Source organism: Miscanthus floridulus, chromosome 10 (genome assembly GCF_019320115.1).
Source record: "Miscanthus floridulus cultivar M001 chromosome 10, ASM1932011v1, whole genome shotgun sequence".
NCBI classification, from domain to species: domain Eukaryota; kingdom Viridiplantae; phylum Streptophyta; class Magnoliopsida; order Poales; family Poaceae; genus Miscanthus; species Miscanthus floridulus.
The window spans coordinates 89220474-89240949 of record NC_089589.1 but is presented as its reverse complement, the minus strand read 5'-3'; the positions used below and the strand labels follow the sequence as shown (position 1 = coordinate 89240949).

The window sequence follows — 20476 nt, the reverse complement described above, 5'->3', positions numbered from 1 at the left end:
TGACAATTCCACCTCAAAAAATGTATTTGGCCCCGTTTAGATCTTTGGAATTGAATTTATTTTAATAGTCATAATTTATACATATATTAATTAATCTAATATAGTTGTATATGGATTATATTTGTATATTATGGTTAGCTATACGAGAGAGATACTTATGTGTTGTATTTCTGCCGTAGGGGAGTGAGTTGAAGAACGTGTTATAAGTTGCAAAGTAGAAACATAGGATCATAATCTATATAATTAATTTCTATCTTCTACCCTATGAATTTAAGATAGACTTTTATGTGAACTTTGAAAAATGATGGAATATCAAATTCCAAGCCAAATAGTCTAATTTATTAAGTAGATTTAAATTTCTCCAAATAAAAGTATCCAACGGTTCCTTGGTTCTAAGATGAAACTGAGTCCAAAAGAAAATTTTGAAAGCTGACCAAAACGACAATTCCACCTCAAAAAATCTATTATTTGCATGTGTTTGGTGACGAAGGTTGTTAGTTTGAAAGAAACTCGGGTGATTATTTTGATCATTTTGACGATCTGCTACAAACTGGTGGGAGCTAGATTGCTGGATCGTTACATTTGGTTATCTGCGTGCTTGAATTGCGTTGCTTTAATTTTATAGTCTAAAGCTCAAGCAAACAAGCCCTTTGTAGAAGTTATGATAGAGTAGTAAATCCTCATATTTCCAAGATAACACTCTCCCAGTACACTCATCTTAAATCTCAAAGCACCTGGTAGAATGGTTTCCTTTCTCGACCGTGCTAGTGCCCGGACGTCCGAATGCCCACGTCGGGATGCCCATGCCTGCACTCCATCTCCCTCCACGCACCTGCATCCCGCTCCCGCCTACGCGGGGCTCGCGCCGCCCGGCTGCACGTGGGGAGTCCCTGCTTGTCCCCCTCCGCTTTTCACGCGCATGCACACGACCAGCAACTGAAGTAGGTGACTACAGCAGGTGGCTACGCTAGCATCCAGAAGAGGGGGAGGGGCGGCGGATGCCTAGCCGGCGCTAGGAGGAGGAGGAGACACCGAGGCGAAGGGGAGGCAACAGAAAAAGCGAAGACAGAGATGCAACACCCAATCTACTTTGAAACATCCGGATACAACACTTGCAACATACGTTTGAAGGAAGATAAAACACATAAAACATGCATCTGAAACACTAGCTGCAACACTAGATCTACTTTTGAAACATCTAGATGAAATACTTGCAACATACATACGAAACAGTTGAAACACTCGAAACATGGGTATGAAACACTTGCAAAAAACACCTAAAACACTTCATATGTGTGAAAACATATGCAATATCCAGATGAAACACTGACAAACATATGTCTGGAAAATGAGATGAAACATTTAGAACATACACTTGAAACATACGTGTATAGCCACTGCAACATTTGTAACATTCCGATCTACTTTTACAACATCAAGATGAAACACTTGCAACATCCAGATGAAACATCTAAAACACTTGAAACATACTCTTACAACATGGGCTTTGCTTGGACGAATGGAGGCATGCCGTCGCGGAGGTCGACGGTGGCACATGGACCTTCCTGTGCGGCAGTGGCATGGGCAACTCGTCGACGGTGAAAGGTCCTAATGGCTAGAGAGGGGGTAAATAACCTAATAAAATTTCTACAACAACACTTAACAAAATGGTTAGACAATTATGAGGTGAAGCAAGTGTTGCGCTAGCCTACTCAAAATGCAAGCCACCTACCACAATTCTAGTTAGATAGTATCTATCCACACAATAGCTATGACACTACCCTATGTTAGTGCGCTCTCAAAAGCTAACTAAAGAGCCACACCAATCAAGCAAATAAGCTCTCACGACTAGCTACACTAAAGAGCTTGACAACTAGCTTGCGGTAAATGTAAAGAGAGTGATCAAGAGGGTTATACCGCCTTGTCGAGGAAGGAACCAATCAAGCACAAGGATGAATAACAATGAAGCCCAATCACCTCGGAATTAAATGATGAACATAATGATTTTTTTACCGAGGTTCAATTGTTTGCCGGCAAGCTAGTCCTCGTTGTGGCGATTCACTCACTTGGAGGTTCACAAGCTAATTGGCTTCACACGCCAAACCCTCAATAGGGTGCCGCACAACCAACATAAGATGAGGATCACACAAACCACGAGCAATCCACTAGAGTACCTTTTGGCTCTCCGTCGGGGAAAGATCAAGAACCCCTCACAATCACTATGATCGGAGCCGGAGACAATCACCAACCTCCGCTCGATGATCCTCGCTGCTCCAAGCCATCTAGGTGGCGACAACCACCAAGAGTAACAAGCGAATCCCACAGCGAAACACGAACACCAAGTGCCTCGAGATATAAACACTCAAGCAATGCACTTGGATTCTCTCCCAATCTCACAAAGATGATGAATCTATGATGGAGATGAGTGGGAGGGCTTTGGCTAAGCTCACAAGGTTGCTATGTCAATACAAATGGCCAAGAGGGTGAGGTTGAGCCGGCTATGGGGCTTAAATAGAAGCCCCATGAAATAGAGCCATTGTACCCCTTCACTGGGCACAACGCGGGGTGACCGGACGCTCCGGTCATATTGACCGGACGCTGGACCTCAGCGTCCGGTCACGTGATGCGTGTCACGTGTCCCTCTCTTTAAATACTATGCGCCCGATCTCAACAGTCAGAAGACGACCGGACGCAGCAGCTAACAGTGACCGGACGCTGAACCCCCAGCGTCCGACCGTTTCCAGTAAGCATCTAGAAACGATTTTTCCCGACCAGACGCGTCTAGTCATGCTTGACCGGACACAGCCAGGGTCCGGTCACACGGTGTCTTCCTCTGTGTTGCCACGTCAGCATGACCGGACGCAGCCTTCCAGCGTCCGGTCATGAGATCGAAACGCATGCCCTCTGCTGCCACTGACCGGACGCGCTGGTCCAACCGAGACCAGCGTCCGGTCACTTACAGTGACCTCTGTCTTTTCTGTCTAGGGCGCCGGTGGCACCGTTGGACTATCCGCACTCTACGGGCAGACACTCCGCCGGTGAAGTTCCTAACCCTTGCTCAAATGTGCCAACCACCAAGTGTATCACCTTGTGCGCATGTGTTAGCATACTTTCACAAACATTTTCAAGGGTGTTAGCACTCCACTAGATCCTAAATGCATGTGCAATGAGTTAGAGCATCCAGTGGCACTTTGATAACCGCATTTCGATACGAGTTTTACCCCTCTTAATAGTATGGCTATCAAACCTAAATGTGATCACACTCTCTAAGTGTCTTGATCACCAAAACAAAATAGCTCCTACTATTTATACCTTTGCCTTGAGCCTTTTGTTTTTCTTCTTCTTTTCAAGTCCAAGCACTTGATCATCACCATGGCATCACTATCATCATGTCATGATCTTCATTTGCTTCACCACTTGGAATGTGCTACCTATCTCATGATCACTTGATAAACTAGGTTAGCACTTAGGGTTTCATCAATTCACCAAAACAAAACTAGAGCTTTCAATATCTCCTTTTTTGGTAATTGATGACAACCCTTTCATAAAGATATGAATTGAAAACTCAATTGAATCCATGTTGCTTGCCCAAGCATATTTACCATATGTAAAAGGATATGGACAAGTTTCATGACCCCAAATGGTAGCAATTGCTCCCCCTAAATATGTGCTAAGAGTTTGGATAGTAGCTTGCACATATGCTTAGATAGGAATATAGGAGACAATGTCTACCAAATGATGCTAAGGTATAAAAGATGGACCTTTGAAGCGTGATACCAATCGGAGTGCACCATTATACCATCCTTAGCATCATGGTTAGCTTGATACCACTTGGAAACACTTGGAAATGAAATTATTTGATATCCTACGCATGCTAGTTTTTCATTTCATCATTCAAACCTACAACTAGCATACACCACACAAGCATGGATATTGAAATTTAAAAACTTATGCCATGCAAGCAAACATATGAAATGCACATTCGAATGCACCATACAAGTCCATGAGCTTGCTCCCCCTACTTGTGTGCTCAAAATTTTAATTGATTTGTTTCCTTTGTCATATTTCTCCCCTTATGTCAAGTTCTCCCCCTATCACTTGTATCTTTATTTCTCTTCCCCTTTATTTTGTCTTTTCACTATCTTTGTGCACTATTTCTCTCCCTTTGTCATCAATGACCACAAAGGCTTAAACTATAAATAGGTTGAGATTATCAATGTCAATCAATGGTGTGAGGATCATATTTCCAAATTTGGTCCAATCTAGATCATTTGTCAAAGATATTTAACTCGGTTTTATCCAAGGACAAGCTTCTTCACACCTCCAAATAAGGGTTATCTTGTACCATGTTGAGTTAAACACTTAGAGCTCATTTTCTATATTAAACACTAGGTTTATAAGCCCACAAACATGCCATATGCTACCACTAGATCAAAATAAGCATAGAAGCAATAGTGGTACCATATAATCATCAAATTCATTTGATTTTCATGAATGAGCCTATTAAATATGAAAGATGTCTAGATGTACTAGACATGTCCTTAGTAAGGATGTATGCCATGCCAATCAACTTTTACCTTGGATTGCTCGAAGGAGATGCATGTCATATAAGTGGAAGGTACATCAACACATATTTGAGAAATCCAATATGTTCAACTCATTCCTTAGCTTGCAAAACCTTTTCTCATCCAATGGCTTGGTGAATATATCGGCAAGTTGATCTTCGGTGCCAACACTCTCAATGCAAATATCCCATTTTTGTTGGTGATCTCTTATGAAATGGCGGCGGACATCAATGTGCTTTGTTCTTGCATGTTGAACCGGATTGTTGGTCAACTTGATTGCACTCTCATTGTCACATAGCAATGGCACTTTCTTGAACTTGATTCCAAAATCACTCAAAGTGGCCTTCATCCAAAGTACTTGTGCACAACAACTATCGGCGGATATGTATTCGGCTTCGGCGGTTGATAATGCAACACTATTTTGCTTCTTTGATGACCATAAAACAAGTGATCTTCTCAACAATTGACATGTGCCCGAGGTGCTCTTCCTTTCAACCTTGCATCCCGCATAATCCGAGTCGGAGTAACCAACTAGCTCAAACTTTGCTCCTTTAGGATACCACAAACCAATATTTTGTGTATGCTTTAAGTACCTCAATATTCTTTTAGTAGCCTTCAAATGACTTTCTTTTGGTGAGGCTTGAAATCTTGCACATATGCATACACTAAACATGACATCCGGCCTTGATGCGGTCACATAGAGTAGGCTTCCAATCATAGACCGATACAATTTTTGATCCACCATATTTCCACTTGCATCACTATCCAAATTGCCATTTGTTCCCATTGGTGTGCTAATGGTTGTACTATCATTCATGCCAAACTTCTTGATCATGTCCTTGATATACTTGCCTTGACTCATAAATATACCATTCTTCAATTACTTAATTTGAAGACCAAGGAAGTAACTTAACTCTCTAATCATGAACATCTCAAACTCACTAGACATCATCTTTCCAAACTCATCACAAAAGTCTTGATTGGTTGATCCAAATATGATGTCATCAACATAGATTTGCAACACAAACAAGTCTTTTCCAATCTTCTTGATGAAAAGAGTGGTGTCAACCTTGCCCATTGTGAACCCTTTAGAGAGTAGGAAGTCCCTCAATCTCTCATACCATGCTCTAGGTGCTTGCTTCAAGCAATACAATGCCTTCTTCAACTTGTAGACATGGCCGGGCTTCTTGTCATCTTCAAAACCGGGAGGTTGCTCAACATATACTTCTTCATTAATGTAACCATTGAGAAATGCACTCTTAACATCCATTTGATAGAGCTTGATGTTGTGGGCACAAGCATAGGCTAGCAAGATTCTTGCTTCCAATCTAGCAACCGGGGCATATGTTTCTCCAAAGTCAAGACCTTCAACTTATGTATAGCCTTGAGCTACCAATCTTGCTTTGTTCCTTACTACTATCCCATCTTGATCTTGCTTGTTTCTAAAGACCTATTTGGTTCCAATCATATTGTGTCCCTTTGGTTTCTCTACTAATTCCCATACTTGATTTCTTATGAAGTTGTTCAATTCTTCATACATAGCATTTACCCAATCAACATCCTTCAATGCTTCATCTATCTTCTTTGGTTCAATGGATGACATAAATAAGAAATGCTCACAAAATAAAGCCAATCTTGATCTAGTTTGTACATCTCTAGAAATATCACCAATGATAGTGTCCAACGGATGATCCCTTGCAACATTGGTTGATTGGAGGATTGGAACTTGATTGCTTGCACTTGCTTGATCATTGGGTTGAGATGATGTACTAGCCACTTGATCTTGTTCATTATCATGAGATCCACTTGAACTAGCTTGATTTGTATCATCTTGCTCATTTGAGTTAGAGAGCACTTGTACTTGATCATCTTCATCATCATTCACTTGCCTAGGCCTCAATTCACCAACATCCATGTTCTTCATGGTATTTGAAAGTTGAATGTCTCTAACATCTTCCAAGTTCTCATTCTCTACTTGTGAACCCTTGGTTTCATCAAATTCAACATCATGAACTTCCTCAAGAGTACCACTATCCAAATTCCAAACTCTATATGCTTTGCTTGTAGTGGAATAACCAAGTAGAAATCATTCATCACATTTCTTGTCAAACTTGCCCAATCTAGTGCCTTTCTTTAAGATATAGCATTTGCAACCAAAGACCCAAAAATATGCAATGTTGGGTTTTCTACCATTCAAAAGCTCATATGGTGTCTTCTCTTTCAATGGGTGACAATAGAGATGGTTGCTACAATAGCAAGCTGTGTTGATAGCTTTGGCCCAAAAAGATTAACTCACATTGTACTCACTAAGCATAGACCTTGCCATATCAATGAGTGTTCTATTTTTCCTCTCAACAAGGCCATTTGATTGTAGAGTGTACTTGGCCGAGAATTGATGTCTAATTCTAAATTCATCACACAACTCATCAATTCTAGTGTTCTTGAACTCACTACCATTGTCACTTCTAACTCTCTTGATGGTTGTTTCAAACTCATTGTGAATGCCCTTGATAAATGATTTGAATGTTGCAAACACATCACTTTTATCCACTAGAAAGAATACCCATGTGTATCTAGTGTAATCATCCACTATCACAAACCCATATTTATTTCCACCAATGCTAGTGTATTGTGTTGGCCCAAACAAATTCATGTGCAATAACTCAAATGCTTTACTAGTGCTCATCATGCTTTTCTTGGGATGGGTGTTTCTAACTTGTTTTCTGGCTTGACAAGTGCTACAAAGCTTATCCTTTTCAAACACAACATCTTTCAAGCCTCTAACCAAGTCATGCTTAACCAATCTATTCAATTGTTTCATTCCAACATGACCAAGCCTTCTATGCCATAACCAACCCATGCTAGACTTAGTGAACAAGCATGTAGATAATCTAGCTTCACTAGTATTGAAATCAACCAAGTATAGATTCTCATATCTAAAGCCTTTGAAGATCAAGTTAGAGCCATCTACCCTTATGATCTCTACATCATCTACCCCAAATATGTATTTGAATCCAAGATCACATAATTGAGCCACGGATAGCAAATTGAAGTCCAAGCTCTCTACTAGCAACACATTGGAAATGCTCATGTCATTGGATATTGCAATCTTACCAAGCCCTTTGACCTTGCCTTTACCATTGTCACCAAATGTGATACTAACATAACCATCATTGCCATTGGTGTTGATTGAGTTGAACATTCTTGCATCACCGGTCATGTGTTGAGTACACCCACTATCAAGAACCCATTGTCTTCCTCCGGCTTTGTAATTAACCTACAAAAGAAGATCAATTCTTTTTAGGTACCCAAACTTGCTTGGGTCCTTGAAGGTTAGTCACTAAGCTCTTTGGTACCCAAATGACTTTCTTCTTTAAGCCCATCCATGGTTTACCAATGAACTTAGCCTTCACACCATTTGTACCCTTAGTAAGCATATAGCATGAATCAAGCTTTATGAAGGATACATTAGCTTGTGATTTCTTGTTCATGTATTTTTGCTCTACATGACCAACTTGCTTGCAACTAGTGCAAAACCGACTATTGTTCTTCACAAAACTAGTCTTGTGAGGAGCAAAGGTCGCCTTGCCTTTCATTGGGGGTGTAGCCCAATCCCTCTTTGTAGAGAGAAGCTCTTTGGCTACCCAAGCACATAAGCAAGCGGTCCTCACCACCATAAGCCTTAGCTAAGGTGTGAGTGAGCTTGTTGACCTCCTTCTTGAGGTTCTCATTCTTAACCACTAGTGAGGCATCATAAGTGAGACCGTCAATACTAGATGAGGTGGAGGTGGAAGTACTACAAGAAGGGTTAGTGGGAGCAACAATGATAGGCATAGATAGTGATTCATCAATTATATCACAAGTTAAGCCTATATTGCAAGTTTCAACATGCTTCTTTTTATTTTGCTCATTAAGCAAAGAAGAATGAGCTTTTTCAAGCTTCTTGTGAGCCTTGCCTAGTTTCTCATGGGCATCCTCTAGCTTCTCATGAGTTGCTTTGAGCTCATCAAGGGCTTCCTTAAGGGCTTTTACCTCCTTATTCAAGCTCTTGCATTCTCTTCTCTTAATGTCAAAATGTTCTTTAATGTCAAAATGTTCTTTAGCATCTTCTAGCATGTCAAACAATTCATCTTTGGTAGGCTCATCATCATCACTATCACTATTATTTTCATTTTCATGTTCATTTTCATCATCATGTTCTTCATCACTTTCATCATCACAAGATTGTACCTTAGTGGCCTTAGCCATGAAGCATGATGAAGATTCGAAGAGAGAAGGCTTCTCATTGATAGCAATGCTTGCAAGAACCTTCTTTTTGGTGGTCTTGACATCATCACTATCATCATCATCACTTGATGAAGCATTGCTATCCCAAGTGACTACATATGAACCACCCTTCTTCTTCTTGAAGGCCATCTTGTCCTTCTTCTCTTTCTTTTCCTTCTTGTCCTTCTTCTTGTTCTTCTTGTTGTCATCATCATTGTCGCTATTGTATGGACATTGAGCAACAAGATGATCTTTGCTTCCACACTTGAAGCATTTTCTTGACTCTTCTTTGTTCTTGGATGAAGACTTCTTTATCCTAGCATGATAGCCCTTTTTCACCATGAACTTGTCAAATCTCTTGACAAAGAGAGCCATCTTCTCATCATCACCATCATCCCATGAATCATCATCTCCACTTGATGTTTCTTGCTTAGCTTTGCCCTTGGATGATGTGGCTTTGAATGCCATGCTCTTCTTCTTGTCATCCTTCTTCTTATCTTTCTTGTCCTTCTTTTCTTCCTTCTCATCATTATCTCTATATGTACAATCGGTCATTATATCCCCCAATACTTGGTTTGGTGTCATGGTGTCCAAACCGCTTCTCACTAGAATGGTGATCAATGTACCAAATCTTGAAGGCAAACATCTCAAGAACTTATATGAGAAATCCTTGTCCTTCACCTCTTCACCAAGTGCTTTAAGATCATTGACAAGCACTTGAAGCCTATGGAACATCTCCGGCACACTCTCATCCTCCTTCATCTTGAAGCTTGCAAACTTCTCTTTGAGGATGTAAGCCTTTGCACCCTTCACGACTTGAGTGCCCTCAAATGATTCTTCCAACTTCTTCCATGCCTCATGAGCCATCTCAATATTCTTGATTTGCTCAAATGTTCTTTCATCAATTGCATCATGAATAGCACTTAGAGCAATGTCAATGTTTTAGAGAAGCACTTCTTCGATCGTGGTGGGATTCTCCGGATCTTCAATCTCAATTTTGGTTTCTACCACCTTCCACACTCTTCTATTGATTGACTTGATATGTGTGGTCATCTTTAACTTCCAATATGGATAATTTAATCCATCAAATTGGGGTGGCTTTTTGGTGTTGTTGATTTGAGCCATTTTTACACCGAAGGTTGTTAAGCCTCAAATCACGATGACCTCGGCTTTGATACCACTTAAATAGCTAGAGGGGGGTGAATAGCCTAATAAAATTTCTACAACAACACTTAACAAAATGGTTAGACAATTATGAGGCAAAGCAAGTGTTGCGCTAGCCTACTCAAAATGCAAGCCACCTACCACAATTCTAGTTAGATAGTATCTATCCACATAATAGCTATGACACTACCCTATGTTAGTGTGTTCTTAAAAGCAAACTAAAGAGCCACACCAACTAAGCAAACAAGCTCTCATGACTAGCTACACTAAAGAGCTTGACAACTAGTTTGCGGTAAATGTAAAGAGAGTAATCAAGAGGGTTATACCGCCTTATCGAGGAAGGAACCAATCAAGCACAAGGATGAATAACAATGAAGACCAATCACCTCAGAATCAAATGATGAACACAATGATTTTTATCAAGGTTCACTTGCTTGCCGACAAGCTAGTCCTCGTTGTGGCGATTCACTCACTTGAAGGTTCACGCGCGAATTGGCTTCACACGTCAAACCCTCAATAGGGTGCCGTACAACCAACACAAGATGAGGATCACACAAGTCACGAGCAATCCACTAGAGTACATTTTGGCTCTCCACCGGGGAAAGGTCAAGAACCCCTCACAATCACCACGATCGGAGCCAGAGACAATCACCAATCTCCGCTCGACGATCCTCGCTGCTCCAAGCCATCTAGGTGGCGGCAACCACCAAGAGTAACTAGCGAATCCCACAGCGAAACACGAACACCAAGTGCCTCTAGATGCAAACACTCAAGCAAGCGACCCAACGTCCGGTCATGAGACCGAAACGCACGCCCTCTGCTGCCACTGATCGGACGCGCCGGTCCAACCGAGACCAGCGTCCGGTCACTTACAGTGGCCTCCGTCTTTTCTGTCTAGGGCGCCGGTGGCACCGTCGGACCGTCCACACTCTACGGGCAGACACTCCGCCAGTGAAGTTCCTAACCCTTGATCAAATATGCCAACCACCAAGTGTATCACCTTGTGCACATGTGTTAGCATACTTTCACAAATATTTTCAAGGGTGTTAGCACTCCATTAGATCCTAAATGCATGTGCAATGAGTTAGAGCATCTAGTGGCACTTTGATAACCGCATTTCGATACGAGTTTTACCCCTCTTAATAGTACGGCTATCAAACCTAAATGTGATCACACTATCTAAGTGTCTTGATCACCAAAACAAAATAGCTCCTACTATTTATACCTTTGCCTTGAGCCTTTTGTTTTTCTCCTTCTTCTTTTCAAGTCCAAGCACTTGATCATCACCATGGCATCACCATCATCATGTTATGATCTTTATTTGCTTTACCACTTGGAATGTGCTACCTATCTCATGATCACTTGATAAACTAGGTTAGCACTTAGGGTTTTATCAATTCACCAAAATAAAACTAGAGCTTTCAGACGGGCGCGACGTCACACGAATCTCGTCCCCCTTGCCTGCTTGCTAGAGCATCTATCGTAGAGGCTCGCCGGCTCGGTGGAGGCGATCGCGGTGAGTGGGCCGGCCGTGGCGAAGAGGCAACGTGGTGGAGGCGGCTGAGGCAGACTGGGTCTGGTGGGGAATGCGGCACGGAGGAGGCCGCAGGTGATAGGGCGCGGCGCTGCAGGGGACCGGCGGCAGCGAGGCAGAGTAGGTGGGGGTGGGTACAGCGACACAGGGAGGAAACGGCGCAGCAAGCGTTAGGGCGTGCGGATGGGACAAGCCGATAGGGTCACTGGGCAAGCGACGCGTGCAAGAGTGAGCGGAGGGAGACGTCTCGGAGTGAGCGGAGGAAGACATCTGTCCGTCCAGACATCTTAATTGTATCATTATCGTTCCATTTTCTTGTTAATAAATAAACATGGAAAAAAGAAAAGTGGCGGCACAAGACTGCCTTTTAAAACCCACACTGATTGACGCCACATTCCATTCCCACACTGACTGACGGTTCAGAGGAGCTCACACGTTCTCTGTGTCACCAGAAATTAGTGTCCATTCGTTCAAAAATAGTGGAGGCACTACGCTATTGTCTTTACACACACTAGAAAAACATGCCGGCCAAAAAAATAACTTGTACAGTGGAGGCACAATCATATATTATCCATATGCTTAAAGAGGAATATTTGTTCAGGTAGAATCTTATCCATATATTATTCATGTTCGGCTGGTATTAAAGCCGACTGATAAATCGACAGAAGCTGATTAGTTATGAGAGAAAAATACTGTAGCTGATAAGTCGACTGATAAGTTCAAGCGAACAGTCAGTCTGCAGTGCAGAGTACAATGGCCTTTGCTCACAGCATAAGCAGAGCTGGTTAACGTCGCTAAACTTTTTTACAGTAGATATCACCAAGCATTAGCCTTACAAAAACCGGTTACTGGCTAACCATGCATTTTTTTACATGTCATTAACAACCTCCCTCGCAAACACACACATCATACCATTTATATAACCCAGAAAGTTAAATAGAAAAGTACTACTAAAAAAAAAAAGGTAAAAAGGAGTTACTACATGAGTGATCAGGGAGCCCGAAGGTGAATACGAATACAGTGGCTGCTCAATGCACCTTCTTCGAGAAGAGCCCCTTGATGCCGAACAGCCCGCCGCCGCCGCCGACAACGGAGCCGGGGCCGCGGGCGGCGCCGACGTCGGCACGCCGGCAGCTGACCTGGTGCCGGTACCCGATGCACGAGTTCACGCTCAGGTTGAGCCCCCGGACGCCGCCGCCCAGGCCGGGCTTCCGGCCGTTGTTGGCAGCGCCGGCCGGTTTCTCCTTGTGCTGCTGCTGCGGCGGCGGCGCCCGCCTGTCGGTGAACAGCTCTGACGCTGAAGCGACAGGGACGGGGGCGGGCGCAGGCGCAGGCTTGGCCGCCGGTCGCCGGATCTGCCAGACCGGGCTGGACCGGCCCACCGGCACGCCGCCGCCGGAGCGGCCCGGGCTCGCCGCCCACCGCCGGAGCGGAGGGGCGCCGCCGGCCTCGCCGCGGGAGTTGCTGCGCGAGCACGGCGCGCTGCTCACCTTCCTCGCGGGCGGCCGCGGCTTGGACGAGCCGGACCCGGGCCCGCCGCCGGCCGAGCGGCTCCGCGAGAAGGGCCAGATGTTGATGTTCAGCTCCGAGCCCACGCCGCCAGAGTGCCCGCCGCCCTGTTTCCGGCTGCCGGCGCCGTCCTTGCGCTTCTCCTTCTCCTTCTCCTTGTCCCGATCCTTCTCCTCGGCCACCGGCGCCGGCTTCTTGGAGAAGATGTCGGTCCAGCGCTTGGACCCTCCTCCTCCTGAGGCGGTGGGCGGCGCCGGGGATGTGATCGAGGCCGTAGGCGGCGCGACGGTCGCAAGAAGGGACGCCTCCCCTAGCTCCGGCTCCAGCTGCGGCTCCGGTTCCGCGACGAGCACACCATGGCTGATGCCGCTGCTGCTTTTCCTGGACGCCGGCTTCGGTGGGAGAACGGGGAGCGGGAGGAGCACCCCGCCGGCGAAGAGCTCGTCGGCGCAGGAGGGCGAGGCGGCGGGGTTGGGGTGGAGTGGCCAGAACTCGAACTCCGCGGAGGAAGACGCGCTGCTGCTCCTCCTCGCCTCGGCGGCGTCCATTGCTGCCTGGGAGTGGGAGGAGCCGGCCGCTGTCTTCTTGCTCCGATTGCGTCGGCTCCCTGCGAGGTGGGGGAAGGGGAAGGGGAAGGGGAGGGGAGAGGAAGGTGGGGAGGTGGCAGCGCGCGGCTTTGTATGGGTGGGTACGCGAGGCAGACGAAGGCCATTAAGAGGGGAGCACATGGGTAGGTGGGCCCCACGCAAGCCCTCCCAATGCTGCCATGATATAATAAGTGGGTGGGACCCGCGGAGGATGGTGGGGCAGGGGTGGCGGTGGCCGGTGGAGCCGGTGGCAATTTGGCAATGGCAAGTAACTAGTTTTTTTAATCCCTGCGTTCCTTTTACTCACTTAGAATTAGAATTTATATTTTTCTAGCGTTTTTTTTTTGCAGTGAAGAGAGAGCTTTATTAGCTAGAAATAGGAGAATTACAATCGGCATTGAGTGAGTTCAAGGCACACGCAGGAGCTTGACCCAACCAGACCGCAGAATGTTTAGGCGTTGGTCTCGTTCGGCTTACCTTATAATCCACACTATTCAGTTTTATTTTTTCAATTGAAATAATATTTTTCTCTCACAACAATTCAGCCAGGATAGTATTTTTCAGCCAATTCAGCCAAGGTTTCAGCCAGCCGAACGAAGCCCTCCTAACATATAAAGCTAAAGCATTCGCCATACCATTACCATCTCTCTTCACTTGGGAGATGTTGCACTCCCGCATCAAAAGCATCCAGCCTCTCGCTTCTTCAATAATAGGTCCAACCTCCGATTTGTTTGGGGCACTACGGCCTCGTTCGGCTTACCCAGAAACCGGTTTGTTCGGTTTGTTTTTTCATTCGGAACAGTATTTTTCTTCCATAATAATTCAATCAGAACAATATTTTTCAGCCAAGTTTGAGCGAGCCGAACAGAGCACTTCCAGACTTGATTCTAGCACAATCCGTCTCGAGTACTAACTGAGTGAAACCCCAATGGTGTGCCCAGCGTAAGCCTTTGATACAGGCCAAAGCTTCCACCTCTGGCGCGCTAGCACACTTCTCATAAAACCTCCAGGCCGTGATTTGAAAGTGGAAAACATAGGGTTGAAGATTAAAGCAGGTTTGAAGTAATGACATAGATGTTGGAAGTTTAGTCATTCTTGCTCGCTTAGTCTTTTTGCTCTTTGATTTCTGCGTTCCATATTTTTTAGGCTTCAAAAGTCTAAAAACTCATGTAAAGCTTCAAGTCTAAAGACTCAAGAATTTACATGAGTCAATTTACACGAGCCTTTTTTGACTTAAAGCCTCAAAAATATGGTACGCAAAAAACAAAGAGCAAAAAGACTAAGCGAGCAAGAAAGACTAAATTTCCAACTTCTATGTTCTTGCTTTAAACTTGCTTTGATCATGTGCACTAGTAATCCTTCGCATCCTAGTTTACTTAGAAACTCTTGATGTCAAGACTAAAATTTGATCTTGTGTAGTAGCAATCCTTTGCATCCTCGTTTATTTAGAAACTTTGATGTCAAAGCGAAGCCACCAAAGTGCGAATCACATGTGGAACTATAAAGACAACGTCTTCTGGAACGAACACGATGTAGCAACATCATTGTTGCCTGTCAAACATGGACACAGAACTTTCCCACAAGATCCACATTGAGAGAGGACGGTGTGCATCTACAGATGCCTCTAAGGAGTAATACGGCTCACAAAGTCATCGTCATCGTCAACCCAACAGCAAGACAAAGGCTTTCGCCTAGCACCTAACCCACTCCTAGCAACAACATGCCAATGACTAGCATAATCCAGCGTTGATGGCTACACATCGACCACAACCACCACCGCACAATCCCCGTACACCGACGATGGAACAAGGAACATAGATTCATCCATCAGGAGCACATCGAAGCACCGAAGCAGCCTTCGCTGTTGCCAATGCCTGCACCAACACCAACACCATGCTCGGTGACACCAGATCCGTAGCTAGGTCTGCCGAATCCATGCTCAGAGCTCGGATCAAGATCCCTAGCTGTTGAGCTCTGCGAGCCTTTCCCTCGCACTGAACTAGGCAGACACAAGTTGTTGCTGCTGAAAGGATCAAGATGCCCAAGAGGGGGGGAGGTGAATTGGGCTAATTCTAAAATTCTTTTCAATAATTAAACCCTACACTTAGCCCACTTCACCCCTTGTGCCTAGAATATGATTCTAATGATCTACCACACAAAAGTTTAGCACTCTAAGTTCCAATCCTACTCTAGCATGGCAATTCTAGCAATGTAAAGACAAGAATTGAATTGTTCAAACGTAAATGCTTAAAGTAAAGAGAGGAGAAAGAACACGGCGATTATTTTTCGAGGTATCGGAGAGTCGTCACTCCCCACTAGTCCTCGTTGGAGCACCCGCGCAAGAGTGTAGCCCCCCTTGATCCGCGCAAGGATCGAGTCCTCTCTACGGGCTGATTCTTCGACACTCCGTCGCGGTGAATCGCCCACAACCGCTCACAACTTGAGTTGGGTCATCCACAAGCTCCACCGGATGATCACCAAACTCCTGATCACCACCAAGCCGTCTAGGTGATGGTGATCACCAAGAGTAACAAGCATGAACTCTCACTTGACCACAACAAGCCTAATGAGAAGGGTGGATGCACACTTGCTACTCTCCTTGCACTAATGAGGCCTTAATCTTGGATTCTCAAATCTCAATCACCTCACTAGGCTCTTGCTCTCCTAAGCACTCTCAAGGGTGTTTCTCAGCTGATCAAATGGGCAAGAGACCTCCCTTGGATGAATAGAGGAAGTATTTATACCTCTCATTCAAAATGAACCGTTAGGAGGTTGAGTCAACACTCTGCGGGGTGACCGAACGCTCCGATCAAGGTGACCGGACGCTCCGGTCAGTTCTCCCAGCCACAGAGCCGTTAAGTTGTGACTAGACTCTGACCTGTGTCCAGTTAGCACTGACCGGACGCGTCCGATCACGAAAACTACTCTCTGGAACCTTACTGATGTTGACCGGACACTGGCACCCAGAGTCCGGTCGCTTCGCTGTTCAGCGGCCGGTCAGTAACCGGAACCTGACTAGCATCCGGTCAGCACTGACCGCTAGAACCTTACTAGAGTTGACCAGACTCTAGCACCCAGTGTCCGATCACTTTTCACTCAACGTCCGGTCGCAACCAGACGACTTCTGCTTGATCAAATGAACTAACCGGACTCTACTGCCAGCGTCCGGTCACAACTAGATCAGCGTCCGGTCAACATTTAACCCTCCATTCACTTCCAACTCGAAATCATATGTGAATGAAGTTTGCTCCAATTGATCTTAGGGCTACTTTGGAGTTACCTAGTGCTAGATTTGACAAGTGTACACCATACCTAACCCACTAGACTCACCTAGGTCAAGCTACTAGTCCATACCCCTTAATAGTATGGCCAAAGGAAAAACAAAGTCCTAAACTACTCTAAGTGTCTCTTCAACTCCAAACGACACTTAGAACTAGTCTATCCTTAACCTTGTCGTCCATCCTTTAAAAACTGAAATGATTTCCATCGTAGGGGCATGATAACCATGATTGCGTAATCAATTGCCATTACCATAACATAACTTAATTGCCTCTGCAAAACACACGTTAGTCATAGTAATCTTGTATTGTCATTAATCACCAAAATCGAACTAGGGGCCTAGATGCTTTCAATCTCCCCCTTTTTGGTGATTGATGACAATACAACCTCGAGTATGTAAAAGAGATGAGGTTTTCAATAGGCTTGGTTCATATAAGCTTTTGATAATAAGAACAAAAGAGTTAGACATGCTTATATGACCCAAGCCAACATGATGTACTCAATAGATATGAAATAAGCATGAGTACAAGAAATAAAGCTCATTTGAATCGGAGTAAAACGCGGAAGCAAAGCAAATGAGCATAACCAAGTGACATGACATATAAATAATTCAAAGTAGAGAGCACACATGTCACATATCACATAAATATCACAATCGCACGTATGTAGTTCAGTGCATGAAAGTAAACATGAATGCATAATAATGTATCACACATAAGAAGCCAAATGTAATATATCATAAGCCCCCCTAGATATATCGCTCCCCCTAAATCTAACATACTCGATCCCTCTCCCCCTTTGGCGTCAAGCACCAAAACCTAAGGGTCTGTCGGCGGGGCTAGAGCAGATGAGTCGGGCGTTGAGGTGTGGTGAGCGATCTAAAACTGTGTAGCATCATCCTCTGATCTGAAGCTCCAAGCTATCTGACCCTCTGTCACTGGAACTAAAGCTGAAGCGGTCTGGGTCTGCTCTAGGATAGGTGCGTCCTATGACTCTGCAGGTATCACTGAAGCAGGTGGCTCTGATGATGCAACAGATGATGGGAGCATCTCTGTAGTCCCAGTGAGTGGAGCAACGGTGGTAGGAGCAGGGATACGTAGCTCTAGCAGTATAGGATGCCCTGTCAACTCACTGAATGTAGCACCAAGACTCTTGGATACTAGGGTGTTAGTCACAAGCACTGAGGAGCTCTGAGCCGGTGTAAAGCCCATAACAATAGGTGTGAAGTGCGAGGCTATCACTGGCGAAGCAAACCACTGGGACACCTGCTCTGTCGGTTAAGCAAACTATGTAGCTGGCTGTCCCTAACTTTGAAGCCCACTAGGCTATAAAGCTGGAGTCACTGTAGTGGTGATAGGCTAGCCGAGCTAAGGTGTAAACTGTGGTGGTGCAGATGCAATAGTAGTAATGACATGCTGCATCAAACCAAGTAACTGCTGCTGGATCAGGAGTTGCTGCTGTTGCATGGCCTACTACTGTTGCTGTATAGCCTGCTACTGTCTCTAGAACTCGTCCTGTCTGGCTTGAACCTGTGCAAGGGCAGCTGCGGTCTCCTGGGCCTAGCGAGCCGAATCCTGCCTTATCCGCTCAAGAACCCTTGACCACTCGCGGGTGTCTTTGACGCACCACTCCATGCAATCTCCCTGCCCTTCCATGGATTTGCTCCTGCCCACAGTGAAGGCAATGGATCCAAACACGAGGATGCCAGATCTGGCAAAGGGTGCACCAGCTCTGGCAAAGGGGACCAAATCAGGTCACCATTGTTGTAACCCATGATGGATTTAGGGACTATGGCCATCGTCCACTCAACATGTGGACCTCTAGCGTAGCTCTAGTAGCGGTGACATGGATGTGGAGAAGCATCTTCGGTGCACCAAAATTGACTGCGGACGGAGTAGCGATTGCCTCCTCTATGAGAGCCTACTCAAGCCTGAGCTTGACTGGAAGAAACCCTATCATTGTCTTCCTCGCGGTTGCACGAACCATCGATGAGCCGCTCAGGTCGCATCGAGGTTGGATAGATGAGAGATGTGGATGGCAGCGTGATGATCTCAGGCTCACTACTACATAAAACTTTCTGGAGGCAGGCATTGCAAATGCCTCTAATCAAAGGTCATGGTTAATCCTAGACCTACAAAGGTGGTTGCTTTGCCCACCTTGGTTAATGGATTAATGGAGGCAGACGCCTTAATGTAACCACCTCGGTTAATGTCTATTAACGGAGGCGGTTACCTTAACACGCCCGCCACTGTTAATGGCTATTTTTGCAGGCAATCAAAATGCCTGCCTCCATTAATAGATTAAATACATAAAAAACTGAAAGACCAATCGATGAGCCCTATGAGCCCATCCATGAGGTCCGCTGAGCCCATCAATGACCATCGCCACCGCCATGCCATTGCCAGAAGAGCCACCCGCCACCGGAGAACACCACTAGGGCCGTGCCCTCACGAGCCGCAGTCGGGGCTAGCCTCCACTCACTGTCTCCTTGGAGGTGGATGTGGAGGTGTTAGCAAAGGGTGCCACTAGAGGTGGAGGTGAAGGGGCTGGTCGGAGGTGCACCGCTCAAGAGTTGAAAGCCACTAGGGCCGCGCCCTCACGAGGTGCCATCGGGGCCAGCCTCCGCTCGCTGTCTCCTTGGAGGTGGATGTGGAGTTGCTGGTGAAGAGCGCCACCGGAGGTGGAGGTGAAGGGGGCTGGCCGGAGGTGGGGTTGGAGGTGGAGAGGACAAGCCAGAGGTGGGGGTGGAGGAGGCCGGCTAGAGGAGGGGGACGACCAGAGAGATGCGGTCTCGGGTGAGAGAGATGCAAGAGAGGGAGACGAGAGAGATGCATTGAGGGAGACGGAGGGAGATATTTGTCCATTCTGCTGGAGATGACATCATGTTGGGCCCACATGTCATTATCAGTTGAGAAACACAAATGAATTGGTGGTGGAAATAACTCCACGTGGCCTTCGATCCCGCCATCCAAGAGGTCCACGTCAGTGATCTGGGGCTGATCCAACATGCACAGAACATGAGACATGGTGGAGGATAGCGCGGACACTACAACAGGTGGCGCAGAGAGTGAGGCGGGATGGGCGGTGTGGATTTGATTCTTGTGGCCGAGTGTGTGGCGTCTAGGCGTGTGGCTACTAGTCTCATGCCACGTGACGATGGTTTCTGAAAACCAAAGGCGGCGCTAGTGGTTTTGGACCAGGAGCGAGGAATGAGGCGAGGACAGCGGCCTAGCGCTGCAATTTCGTGTTGCATCTCTTTCCCATTGCGCGCGCGACTGATTTTTGGAGGCAGGCGCCTTATAAATGACTGCCTCGATTAATGACGATTAACTAAGGCAGTTGCTTTGAGGTGACCGCCTTGGTTAATGTATTAACCGAGGCGGTTGATTTAGGGCAACCGTCTTGGTTAATCATCATTAACCAAAGCGGTTTCGTTATGTTTCCTGGCAGTTGCTGGGCCGACAGCCCGGCCACGAATAACTAAGGCGGGCAACCGGCCCACCCGCCTCGAAGCCCCAAAACCAAACATCTTGGTTAACTTTTTATATAGTAGTGGCTTCTGCCCAAGTCAA

General features: G+C 45.7%; 1 protein-coding gene across 1 annotated transcript; it reads right to left on the bottom strand.

Annotated features, from left to right (window-relative positions):
- Positions 1-12203: 12203 nt before the first annotated feature.
- Positions 12204-13698, bottom strand: LOC136485048 (uncharacterized). The gene has a single exon (XM_066481993.1). It carries the CDS (start codon positions 13584-13586, stop codon positions 12558-12560), a length of 1029 nt encoding a protein of 342 aa, XP_066338090.1. The 5' UTR covers positions 13587-13698; the 3' UTR covers positions 12204-12557.
- Positions 13699-20476: the final 6778 nt, after the last annotated feature.

Coding starts and splice junctions, on each gene's coding strand:
- LOC136485048 (XM_066481993.1), bottom strand. CDS start 13,586: ATGGACGCCGCCGAGGCGAGGAGGAGCAGCAGCGCGTCTTCCTCCGCG.